Raw genomic sequence first — 11,176 nt, forward strand, 5'->3', positions numbered from 1 at the left:
ATCCGTCTGTCATCCTTCATCCGTCATCCGTCATATACCTGTCTGTCAAACCGTCTCAGACGCGACTCCATCGCACCCCTGTGGTCGCTGTCAGCCGGGGTCTGTCAGTTACCGCCACGGGAGACGGGAGACCACACAGGTTCGGCAGAGGGGAGCCTAGGATCAGTATTGTCTTCCGCGTGTCACGGGGAGGAGGAGGCCGGAGGGAGAGGCGTACTGAGAGCTCAGGTCACTTCAGTTGAGCCTTGTCAATACATTGACGATATCGGTTAGGACGGTTGCTGAATGTGATAGATCAATACTCAATAGCCTTTATGTTCAACAAGTCACTGCCACTGTCACTAACAAGGCTTTCTGCATCCTAAATTCGGCACAAACCAGAGTTAAAATCCATAAGATTTTTGCTCCTTCACTTTTGCTCTCATGGTTGCAGGCCCCGGACATTAGGTATTTCACGTCAATTATGCTGCATTTCCGAACCCGTAATTGGTGCGACGTTTCAGTCGCCCGTGTTTCACGCCGTGTACGCCGCCGAAGCTTTTTGTCGCTGTTCTTTGACCTGCCCATTGTTCCACGGACTCCATTGTCGTCAGGCTAGTTACGCGAGGATTCCCACCTGTCTGCAACCCTGCTGCATTGTCAGCAGTTTAGAGTTTTTACATCACTTCCCTTGTTTTCTTCCGCTCTGGACCGCTGCAATCCCTGAGAGCAAAGTTCGCTGCAGTGGCCAGTGCGTCATGTCGATGTCTCTTGAGAGAAAAAAGATTGGTGGGTGTTTTAAATGGTTGGAGAAGTCAGTCCTTAGCTCTGCTAAAACGCAAAACCGCACCCGACCTCGCCGACATGTTGGTTTGTGTGGTTCTAATGACATGTTGGTGCTCAAATGGAACCAATGGAGATTATTCCACTGGCGCGCGTTCAAGCCATCATTGGAGGCTGGAAGCTCATCAGATTGGCCGCGAATAATTTGATGGTGATGGATCAGCTTCTAATGGAACTCGGTGGCTCACGGAAGCCGAACAGAAATGGGGAGATATGTGATAAAAAGTGGACTACGGGTCACAAGATATGGGTCATCGTTCAGAAACTGACTTCTGATCGAAAGATATGAGACTGGAGAAACACTTAGCACCTGCCTCACAAAGCGAAAATGGTCGCTCTGATCTCAAAAACCTCGTTAGGTAAAATATCACCACCATCGTTGGTGAAAAATGACAAGATTTATGGAAGGTAGAGGCCGGAGGGGTCATCCCAGTACTCTACCCACACCGGTGCGTCTCGCCCCAGCGGTTAACCTATACCGTTGTTTAGCCGTCGGACCGAGTCATTGCGTTTGATCGGCTCATCAACAACAGTTCGGTCCTTAGTGGGGCGTGACGTCAGCGGTGACATACCGTGACGTCATTGGAGCACATACCGTGACGTCACGCTCTGGCTACTATGGGAAGTGGGTCCGCTGGGTGTCTGGGAAATGCGTGTTTGTCGGATGGATGCAGGTGCGCCGTACCACGATGTTAGATCAGCTATGAAGTGGGTACGCACTTGAAGAGGCCTAATCGTCTTTCGAACATGAATGTTTATCACTTGTCAGTTGTCAGTAGGCATAACCTTTGAACTGCGATTACCTACAGTATAAAGAATAGTGATGTTCTAATTGCAAAGTCTCAACCTTCGGATACAATCGTCGATCCAATTACGTTTTCTTGAGTAGGTATTTGAGTCGTGTGACGGGCAACATAAGCCTGGTTCTGGTATTGATTTGACCGCTGTTTGAACAAACATTTTACGATTTACCCATTTTTTTCTAACACCATAAGTGTTTGGCTCTTAGTTTTAGCTGTGTTACTCTGTAACCTACACGCGAACATTCTTTTGTTTTTCAGCCTCGATGAACGGCACTCTGCGCTCCAAGGAGCACCACAATTTCTTCCGCCGTGCTCTGACGGACGAATACGACTGTCTGCTGTGTCTGAAACACTGTCTGCGCTGTGAGGAGACAGCCGGCAAACTGGTGGGCTACTCCCACGGCCTCTACACTGTGGCAGTGTGCATCATGAGCAACTTCAGCAAGTCGAGAACACTGGCTCTGGAGGTGAGCGGTGATAGTGCTGCCATCTAATGGAGGGAGCTGTAACTTCTTAGCGCAGTGCTTCCTCGACTCGCATTTTTATAGCGTGATTGAATTAATCATACATTTGGTTTGTTTATCTGAAGTCGGAACGTAAGTTGATCCGTCAAAATGTTTTGTTTATGTCAATGTTTTAGGTCCATGATACTTTAGTTTGCTTCAAGGCTAGAAAGGCAAGGCTACTACTTACCTTTACTTCAAGGCTGAATTTTATATACCTACCTACTTCTACGAGCCTCCGAGTGTGGTTTATGCCAACTGGCGCTTTTACTCCGTTTTATCGAAATTCACCTGGAGCGGGTGGACAAAGTCCAGCTTTACCAGTCTATTCAGTTGATACATCACCCCTTTCCCGATCCTACCCGACCCTCCCTGCACCTCCCCTCCCTCGAACCTGTCCTGTTCTGTTCTGTTCTATTATGTTCTGCTGACTGTTGACTTTGCTGACCCTGCTGACTGCTGACACTGCCTCTGTGTCTCAGCTGCTGACTGTGGCCTGTGAGACACCTCCACGCGGTCACGAGCAGGTACTGGAAGCAGCCTCCACTCTGAGACTGAGATTCGGAGAGCCAGTCCGCTTCAAGTTTCTCATCGGCATGCTGACTTCGTTTGGAGTGGCTAGGTGAGGAGAGAGGAGGGGATAGAGAGAGAGAGAGAGAGAGAGTGAGAGAGAGGGAGAGAGAGAGAGGGGGGGGGCAACCTTGATTCTGAGTTCAGGTCTCCCTATTGGCAAGGATAGTAGTGCACTGGCTGCATGCTGGAATTTTTCACAACACAAAGTTCAGTGGGCACCATTTCTCTGTAAGGCACGTAAGAATGCAGGCTGTTGTTCGCAGCCACACGACGCACGTATTCTAATGTCAGTGGGCTGCAAATTATGATTTCGTTCCCATTCCAATGTTGTAACTATGCAGCCGACCTGTAGCCAGTAGCAGTTCTAGACATTCTGTTTCGCCTGATCGTGGCCCATTCCTAGCTGTAACTCGTCGTACACTAAACAACACTCAATGCTGAAATCGTGGAAACATAGAACTTCGTGGAATGCAATATTGCATTCGTGCGATTTGGAGCAGTCCTGTAGCCGTCCTTTCCCCGCACTGTTTAAGATCCAGGTGGCCTGTTTTTTATGTATTTGAACAAGCTGTCCGATTTTGTAACATACTCCCTAACCCCGTGTGGTTTTGGTTTCCAGAGTCTGTAACATGCTTCCTTTCCCCTGCTGTTGCAGTTTTCAGGTGGCCTGTCTCCAATTCCTAAACAAGCTGACTAAGTCTGTAACGCATTTCCCTTTCCAATGCCGCTGAAGTTTTTTGGGTGGTTTGTCCCCCTCCCCAAGATCTGAACAAGCTGGCACTCTAACATATTCTCTTTCCCCCGCTGTTGCAGTTTTCAGGTGGCCTGTCTGCAGTTCCTGAACAAGCTGGCCGAGACGGCAGCGGACAGAAAGGAGCGTGTTCACCTGCAGGCCGAGATTGAGGAAGCCGGCTTCGACGTCAACGTCATCAAAAAGGTGCGCGTCATTTCGCTGAAATGGCAGTGGTAGCTGATGTTTGTGGTCGGACGTATTGGCTTGCTGATGTTTTTTATTCATTGATCGCATCAAAACGATCCGTTGGTTGTGGTGGTCGGTACGTGGCCGCCTGTATAACAACGGTTCGTAAAAATAATCGATCATGTTTTCTTTACATTCGATAAAAGCAAAACATTTCCAACAAAGAATGGGGTTCTCTTTTAAGTCCGTCATACATTTAACTCTTCGGCAAAGTCAAATCGGGAAAATCATTGAGCCAGATATCTCGACTGCCAGCCACGATATAACAACCTCTTAGCAGGACTTGGTTGATGATTCATTGCAAGCTTGAGTGAAGCCTGCTAAGACATTTGCATGTCTCTTTGTGGTCTTCTAACTTGCACTCTGGCCCGCCTCTGACAACTTGACTCCAGTCCAGTCTCTGACACTGCGCCCCACACCTCCCCAGTTCCTGTCATCATCAAATAACGAGCACGCGGCGATCCGTGCCGAGCTGGAGAGGTGGCAGAGGCAGTACACGGACGTCGAGGAGCTGTACCAGCTGCTGCAGACTGAGCGGGAACAGTCGTCACGGCTCAGACAGCAGAAAGATCAGCTGAAGGACGACATCAAGGTATGCGGCGTCAAATTTGCTGAGAGAATCTAGGGAGAGAAGGGGCTGGGAGCCTAGGCAGAGCTGATGATGTAGAAATTATTTCGTACTCTTCTTTGGTCCAGCATGTTAATTTTATTTTAAAGTCAATGGAAACTTTTTCATTTGCTTTGTCATGAGTGATTAGATGTGAACAACGGTAGGTATATCTTTATTTCCTCGATATGATAGCATTTATTTTCAGTCTCTTGTCTCGCTCACCATAGGTAAAAGGCATCCGTAAACCGTACTTTGGCAGATGCTGTTTGCACTAGATTATTTTTTTTTATGTTGTCTGTGTTGCAGTGTGGATAACTAATAATGCTGCTACAGATGCCTCACAGCTATTGTGTGTCTGTCAGCAGGGGCGCCGCCACGGATTTTTGACTGGGGGGGACGGACTGACCGACTGAAAACCCAAAAGTAGATATTCTTACCGTGGCTTTTTCGGTCGGATTGACACGGCAAAGCCTCGTGTTCTATCACGGTATAATTGCTGATGTATGCCACTAATATGATCGATAATGCATATTGCATAGGTAATGCATATTGCATAGGTAATGCATATTGCATACCCGCGTGGGGGAGGGGGCGTTGTATAGTCACAAATCTCTCTTTTTGGTTTGTGCACGAATCGGCGCGAAGCGCCGCGAAAATTGGCAAAAAAAAAAACATTATGCAAAACTGCTCCAAAATACGAATTTTGCAGCCCGTGTAACAAGCTTGATACCAGAAAACCTTAGGTCAGGAAAACCAAGTCAAGTAGTCAAGTCGCCTCAAAGTTTTGTGGTCCTGTCAACCGTATAGCTTGTTTCTTAGAAGCTGGAAATTTAGTGTAGCGTGACTGCAGAAGTGTGGGGTCGGAGCCGGAATCAGTCGGAGTTGACTGTTTTGGCCAGTTTTCGCCAGAGTCGGAGTTGAAGTCTTCGAAAATGTTCGGATTTTGACTTCGAGGTCGGATTGGTGTAAAGTAATGCTCTTGGCTGGTTAGACGAAATATATTTGGCCCGTGTTCGGCCAGTCAAGTTATACGACACACGTTGATCACGATATCAAAAATCGGCAGTTCCGCGATGACAGGTCGGATAAGAGCTGGAGATTTTGTTGGCCGAGGTGGCAGGGATCAGACCAATGCATGTAGGCCCACACCCCATATACTGAGTAGGTATCTAAACCTCCTGGACCCTCTCAGATTCGGGACCGGCCGTTCCATCTCTTCCATCCTCAGGACAGTCAAATCCTTCTCCTCCACGCCGCAACCCCCTGCTCCGGGCTGGACGGGCAACTCTATCCCATGCGGGAATGGCTCCACTGGAGCTATAGTCCTTTGCCGGGTGCAGTGAGTGCCAGTGGGCTGGGCTGCCTGTTCAATTGGTCGGGTTCATCCCAAGTGGCTCACTGGGGTGGCTGCCCCGACCAATGTCTCCCACTAATTCTTTCATACTTGCGGCTCTGAAATGGTCTCACTGGACCGAAGTGCCTAATCAAATTTCGAGTAGGATAGCAACCAGTAAAACGCCTTTCGGGGCGACCAACGGAGCGAGCGAGAGGGTGGAGTGGGCCTTGCACGTGCGAAATTGCGAAGTTGCGAAACCTCCAACTAACTTGTGCACTGCACCCTTCTAACCGGTCCCTAACGATGTGCCAAATTTGAGCGCAATCGGCCTAGCCGTTCTCGAGATCTGGAAGCGGCACCCTGCACGTGCGCACGTGCAAAATGGGTTCCAACTGACTTTTGCACGGCGCACCCTACTAACCGGTCCCTAACCATGTATCAGATTTCAGCACAATCGGTTCAGCCGTTCTCGAGATCTGGAATCGACCCCTGCATGTGCGCACGTGCAGCAGCACCCCAACTTTGGCACATGGATATGCATTGCCTAGTGGGTATACCTACCTACATGCCAACTTTCAGCGCAATCGGCCCAGTAGTTGCCGAGATATTGAAATTGTTACAAAACTGACAACTCTTCGTTTTTCACGTGGCACGTGCATATGGGGTCACTCACATGCATCGGGAGTAGTCCGATGCTCGTTAGAAGGAATGAATCTAGTGCTACCCTACAAAAATTACCGCATGTAAATCGGTCAAGTGGTTGCTGAGATACCTATAAGCCTAGCAAAAGCGTGACCACGGCATACTCAGAAATTTCCGTTAACCTACGAAAGACTACGCTCGCTTCGCTCGCTCGGTAATGAGTTTGGGGGGGACGTCCCCCTTCCATTCTGAGAGTGGGGGGGGGGACGCGTCCCCCCCGTCCCCCCCGGTGGCGGCGCCCATGTCTGTCAGCAGTCAGATACTTTTCAATTTTCAAGTGCTGTGGCCATTTGCCACCTGGCCTGGCCTGACCTGACCCCTCCTTCCATCGGCAGCGCCACGAGAATACCATACAAACCCTACGACTGAACGAGGCGCGCTACCGGAGCCGTGTCGAAGAACTCGAAAAACAAATCGACTTCTACAAATCACAACTCCTTCTCACCAAGGAAGAATGCGACTCGCTCAGCAAACGGCTCAGCCGAGAGAATTCCCCGCAGACTGCAGCGCCGCCCGGCGGCCGGCCGCGGTACTCGAGCCTCTCGCCGCGGCCGGAAGATGGCGCGCGGGTGGAGGTCAGCTCCACGGCGTCGGGTGTGTCGTCTCTCTCCTCTCTGTCTGCGTCAGTGCAGAGCGGGGGTAGTGACGTCACAGGATCGCCGGCGAGTGTGAAGGAGGGGAAGGTGGAGGAGAAAGAGAAGGAGAGCAGTGAAGAGGATAATGAGAAACAGGTGAGAATGGCGGGAGGACGGCGGGAGGAGGTCGGGAAGAGAAAATAGGGACAAAATGCTAAAGCGGTGCAGAGGGTAAATTTGAACGCAGGAATGCCCTAATGATGGCAGAGGACGGTGGTGGATAGAACGTCACGTGGGACTTCGACTTCAGGTCAGGGCCTCTGGTTGCTAAACTAAATCTCCCATCAATCACCCCCTACTATTCGAGCCTTATCTGTGAGTTCTGACCTTAACTTTGACCTAGAAGTCCCTGGCCCGTGGCCCTACATGTGACGTCTAGTCGAGAGTGGTTCAGTCTAGTCCTGACCTGACAACTGCACTCTCGGCTTGATCTGTGACCGCCGACACTGACCTCTGGCGCATGACCACTGACATTTGACCTCTGACCTGTCACCATTGACCCTTGACTTTATCTCCACAGACGGTCTCCCGGTCGGCCGGTGACGACTTTGAAAAGGAGAAGATCTGCGAAGAAACGATCGAGGTCAAAAACGATATGATTTTGTTCGACCCTCACCGCGGCTCGGACACACTGACCCTGCCGCGCCGCAAACCGCAGGAGGTTCGTATTGGCCAAATTTGATCGAATAAAAAAAAAACACTCGGAAGGATGGGGGGGGGGGGGGGTAATGGCTGCTGCGTCTTTAGTGCCGCAGTAATACTTAGTTTAGTGATGAGCACTGATTCACTCTTTCGGGGAATGAGGAGAGCGAAAGCAGGTTATATTTAACGTCGTTAGTTGTCTAAGGGCACTGATTTCGATCTCTGAATAACGTGTGAACTGTTTCAAACACCAAGCCCAGATACCATGGCATTTGATTTTCGTCATTAACTTTGCACCGTTGCCTCAGAAGATTGCTGTTTTGCTTTGTGTTATGAACCACACATAATTCACTCATACATCGTCCACCGTGATGCCTAGACCGTCATTCTGTTCAGAATTATAACTCGTTCTTATTTGCTGACGCCACCAGGTGTACGAGAACAGAGCGTTCGAGGCGACACCTGGTGAGGAGACCCTGAAGCGGCGCTCCGAGGCGGCGGCCATCCAGGAGGCGATGGACCAGCTGACCAGCGTCATACACAACGCTGAGTCCACGCTCAGCCTCACCTCGGGTGAGTTCATAGTCAACGCCGAGTGCACTCTGAGTCCACACTGAACCTGGTCTCGGTGGAAATTGCAACCGATTACGAGTTGTAATTCGAGTCTAAATCGAGTACATGGCTGGCTTTTTACGCTGAGTACATGCAGAGTGAATTCTGGGGTCCACAGATCAGTATGGATTTCATAAGTGAGAAATATTTTCTTCAAAGTACCCCAGCTGCTACATAACGCAGTTTATCCTCTCTACTAAGTTTCTGCTTTGCACTATTTTACTTTATCTGTTTCAAACACTCTCTAACCTCCACCTTCTCCCACAGGTCGGAGCAGCTCCTCGGCAGAGACCGTTCGCCCTCCCCCGGAGCCAGCGCCGGTGCCCACCTCTCCCGAGGAGCCCGTGGAGCAGGCCATCGTGCCCCACCGCGTCCCACAGCCCCCTGCTCGGTTCGTTCGCTCCGTATCGGCTGGCGCTGAGCAGCAGGCGGCGCTGTTCTTCCAGCCGGAGACATCAGAGGGAAGCGATACGACAGCGAGTTTTTATGGGACAGCACGGCATCAGGAGCATAGAGCTTCCAGGTTAGTGGTAGGGGGAGGGAGGAGAGAGAGAGAGAGAGAGAGAGAGAGAGAGAGAGAGAGAGAGAGAGAGAGAGAGAGAGGGAGGGAGGGAGAAGAGGGAGGGTTGGAGGCTAGGGAACGGATCTTAGGTCAATACAGCGGAAAGACAAGGAGAGACAGATGGGGGTATCACTGAATTCGTAGCGGAGAGAATGAGCGAGGGAGCATGCTGGCAGAGCCTGGGGTGATAATCGACGCATAATAAAAAATTAATATGTTGGTGCTGCATATAAGAAATGAATAAACTAAAAAATAAACCTCATCCATTTTATCATGGAAACTAAGTACAACCCGGGGTGTATCTAACTCTATCCCTCTCCCCTTTTGCAGCGCACTGGACTCTGAGAGCGCCCGGAGCTTCCACTTCTCCCGGCCCCAGCTGCGCCGTCGGGAGACCTTCACCGACGAGTCGACCCGACCGGCCGCCGTGCGACGCGCTGGTAGCTTCCAGCTGGGAGATCCACCGACCCTCCGCGTCTCGGGGGAGAGCGTCGAGCGACGTGCGAGTCGGCGAGGCGAGCCCGCCCCTTCCTCCTCCAGCCGCCGTCCGCCGCCGCGGTCTCGCTCCCGAGACGCTCTCGACGACCGGTTCTCTCGACGTGTCGAAGAGCCTCGCTGGCCTGCGGAGAGGTTCGAACGTTCCCCCAGTGGGGGAGGCGCAGAGAGGTACCATCAAGCAGCTGAGAGGCGCATGGATCAGTGGATCACGGAGAGGGGAGCTGCAGCGACTCGCCGCGGGAGAACTCCCGAAGAACCCCTCCCTGATTCACCTCCAACCGAATGTCCCCGACCCCAGGCGAGGGGGTTCCTGCGTAGAGGTCCTCGCAATGCGGGGCTGTACTCGGAGAGACCGGTTCGTATTCCTTCTCCGGACTACAGCAGTGGAAGCACGCTATCCACCGTGGTGAGACTCAACATCTCCAACAGGATTATGGACATGCCGTCAGCAATGTACTGAGAGGCCGGGGAGGGAGGGGACGGGAGGGGGAGAAGGTTTGGCACTGAGTGAGTGTGTGTACGTTCGACCCGCGGTGAAATCTCATGTGTGTTGGCATAGTATGAAGCTTCACATGAGAGATTTCGTGGGTCGATTATCTGCACGGTAATTGGGATGTTTGTACAGAGGGAATCTCATCGTTGGATATGGGGGTGCTTGTGTGCTGTCACTATGCTGTCATGTAGGTGTCATCTCGCGGTTTTGTGGCAGTTGGGTCAGCTGACAGTTGACGGTGTTGATAAACATCGATCTGACTGTCATAATTACTGCTGATGACCAACAGCTGATGATACCTGGCTGACCCCATTTGGTAAGAAGAGTATTGATTCGTGTCAGCAATAGCCAAAGCCGTGTATTTGCGTATTGGTAACGATGCTGACAAAGCTCGCCTCATGTCTTATGTTTAGTTTGTTATTGATATGCGTTGTGTGCTTTTCGATGATGAATCGGAAATCTCGCGACTCGGTTCGCCCAGTCAAGCTGGTTTCCAGTGCGATTTTCCGGACCCTCGTGTGTGAATCGAGATGAAGTTTTTCGTGTAAATAGACTTGCGTGTTGACCCGTAACGTTCACCTGTGCACGCAAGACTGATGTGTGGTGCACAGTGGTTTGAGATGTGGATTGAAACCAACAGATGCACCCTTGACAAATTCCATGGAAGCCCGTTAACCTCTCACCCAGACTCTTTCTTTTAGAAAGAGCTGGTGTGCTTGTGGCCCAAATTAGGCGTGTACCGCTGTGCGTTTTACCGTTGGAAAGTCGGAGTTCTGTGAGTTATGTGAGGTGGTTTTGTATCGCGGACAATCGCGTGTTTATGAATATGACGTCATTGGATTTACAGCCGCACTACCCGCTGTGGTTATCGGTTGCTGGTTACCGACATCGGAGCGCCCGTTTTTTTTATATAAGTCGCTGCTCGTCTCATAAGGATGCTCGTATCAGATGGCAAACTGTTAGAAAAAGCAAGCAATGGAGTCGCGCTTCATTCACATATTTATTTTCTGCACACAGTTAAATCAGCCTGTTGAAATAGCGTGGTTATGTGCGGATTTGAGCCCGCGTTTTGTGCTGCTGCTTTGACCGAAGACAAATTCGTATAGAGCGCCTGCGGCGAAGTGGATGAATTGCTGGTGCGTGTTACATTCTGTGAATAAAGCATTAGTCCCGAAATAAGCGAAGTTTTTATGATGAATTTTAGACATTCGCCAGAGAACATAAGATATTGTGACATAAAGGTCTCCATAATGCGTCTTGGTGGTCGCATGCATAGAATGATAGTAGGAAAACTCGGTAGTATTGTACATACAGCCCACCGCTAAAATAATGTGCGGTTTTACCAATCTCAATGGATGGCTTTGACTGGCGATTTTTTAATGCGGAGTGATCTAAAAGAAGACGTC

At 50.5% G+C, this 11,176-nt stretch overlaps 1 protein-coding gene across 2 annotated transcripts in view; it reads left to right on the forward strand.

Annotated features, from left to right (window-relative positions):
* LOC122363544 overlaps positions 1 to 10,949 on the forward strand; it is a 53,439-nt gene extending 42,490 nt beyond the window's left edge. For both annotated transcript variants that reach the window (XM_043332959.1, XM_043332960.1), the window contains exons 5-13: positions 1,884 to 2,092; positions 2,611 to 2,750; positions 3,515 to 3,638; positions 4,108 to 4,272; positions 6,664 to 7,059; positions 7,484 to 7,624; positions 8,037 to 8,178; positions 8,485 to 8,740; positions 9,110 to 10,949. In XM_043332959.1, coding sequence (XP_043188894.1) covers positions 1,884 to 2,092; positions 2,611 to 2,750; positions 3,515 to 3,638; positions 4,108 to 4,272; positions 6,664 to 7,059; positions 7,484 to 7,624; positions 8,037 to 8,178; positions 8,485 to 8,740; positions 9,110 to 9,737 — 2,201 coding nt within the window. In that variant the 3' untranslated portion in view covers positions 9,738 to 10,949. The remainder of the gene's footprint in view (positions 1 to 1,883; positions 2,093 to 2,610; positions 2,751 to 3,514; positions 3,639 to 4,107; positions 4,273 to 6,663; positions 7,060 to 7,483; positions 7,625 to 8,036; positions 8,179 to 8,484; positions 8,741 to 9,109) is intronic.
* Positions 10,950 to 11,176: the final 227 nt, after the last annotated feature.

This window comes from Amphibalanus amphitrite, unplaced genomic scaffold, assembly GCF_019059575.1.
Source record: "Amphibalanus amphitrite isolate SeventyFive unplaced genomic scaffold, NRLGWU_Aamphi_draft 000626F_arrow, whole genome shotgun sequence".
NCBI lineage: Eukaryota > Metazoa > Arthropoda > Thecostraca > Balanomorpha > Balanidae > Amphibalanus > Amphibalanus amphitrite.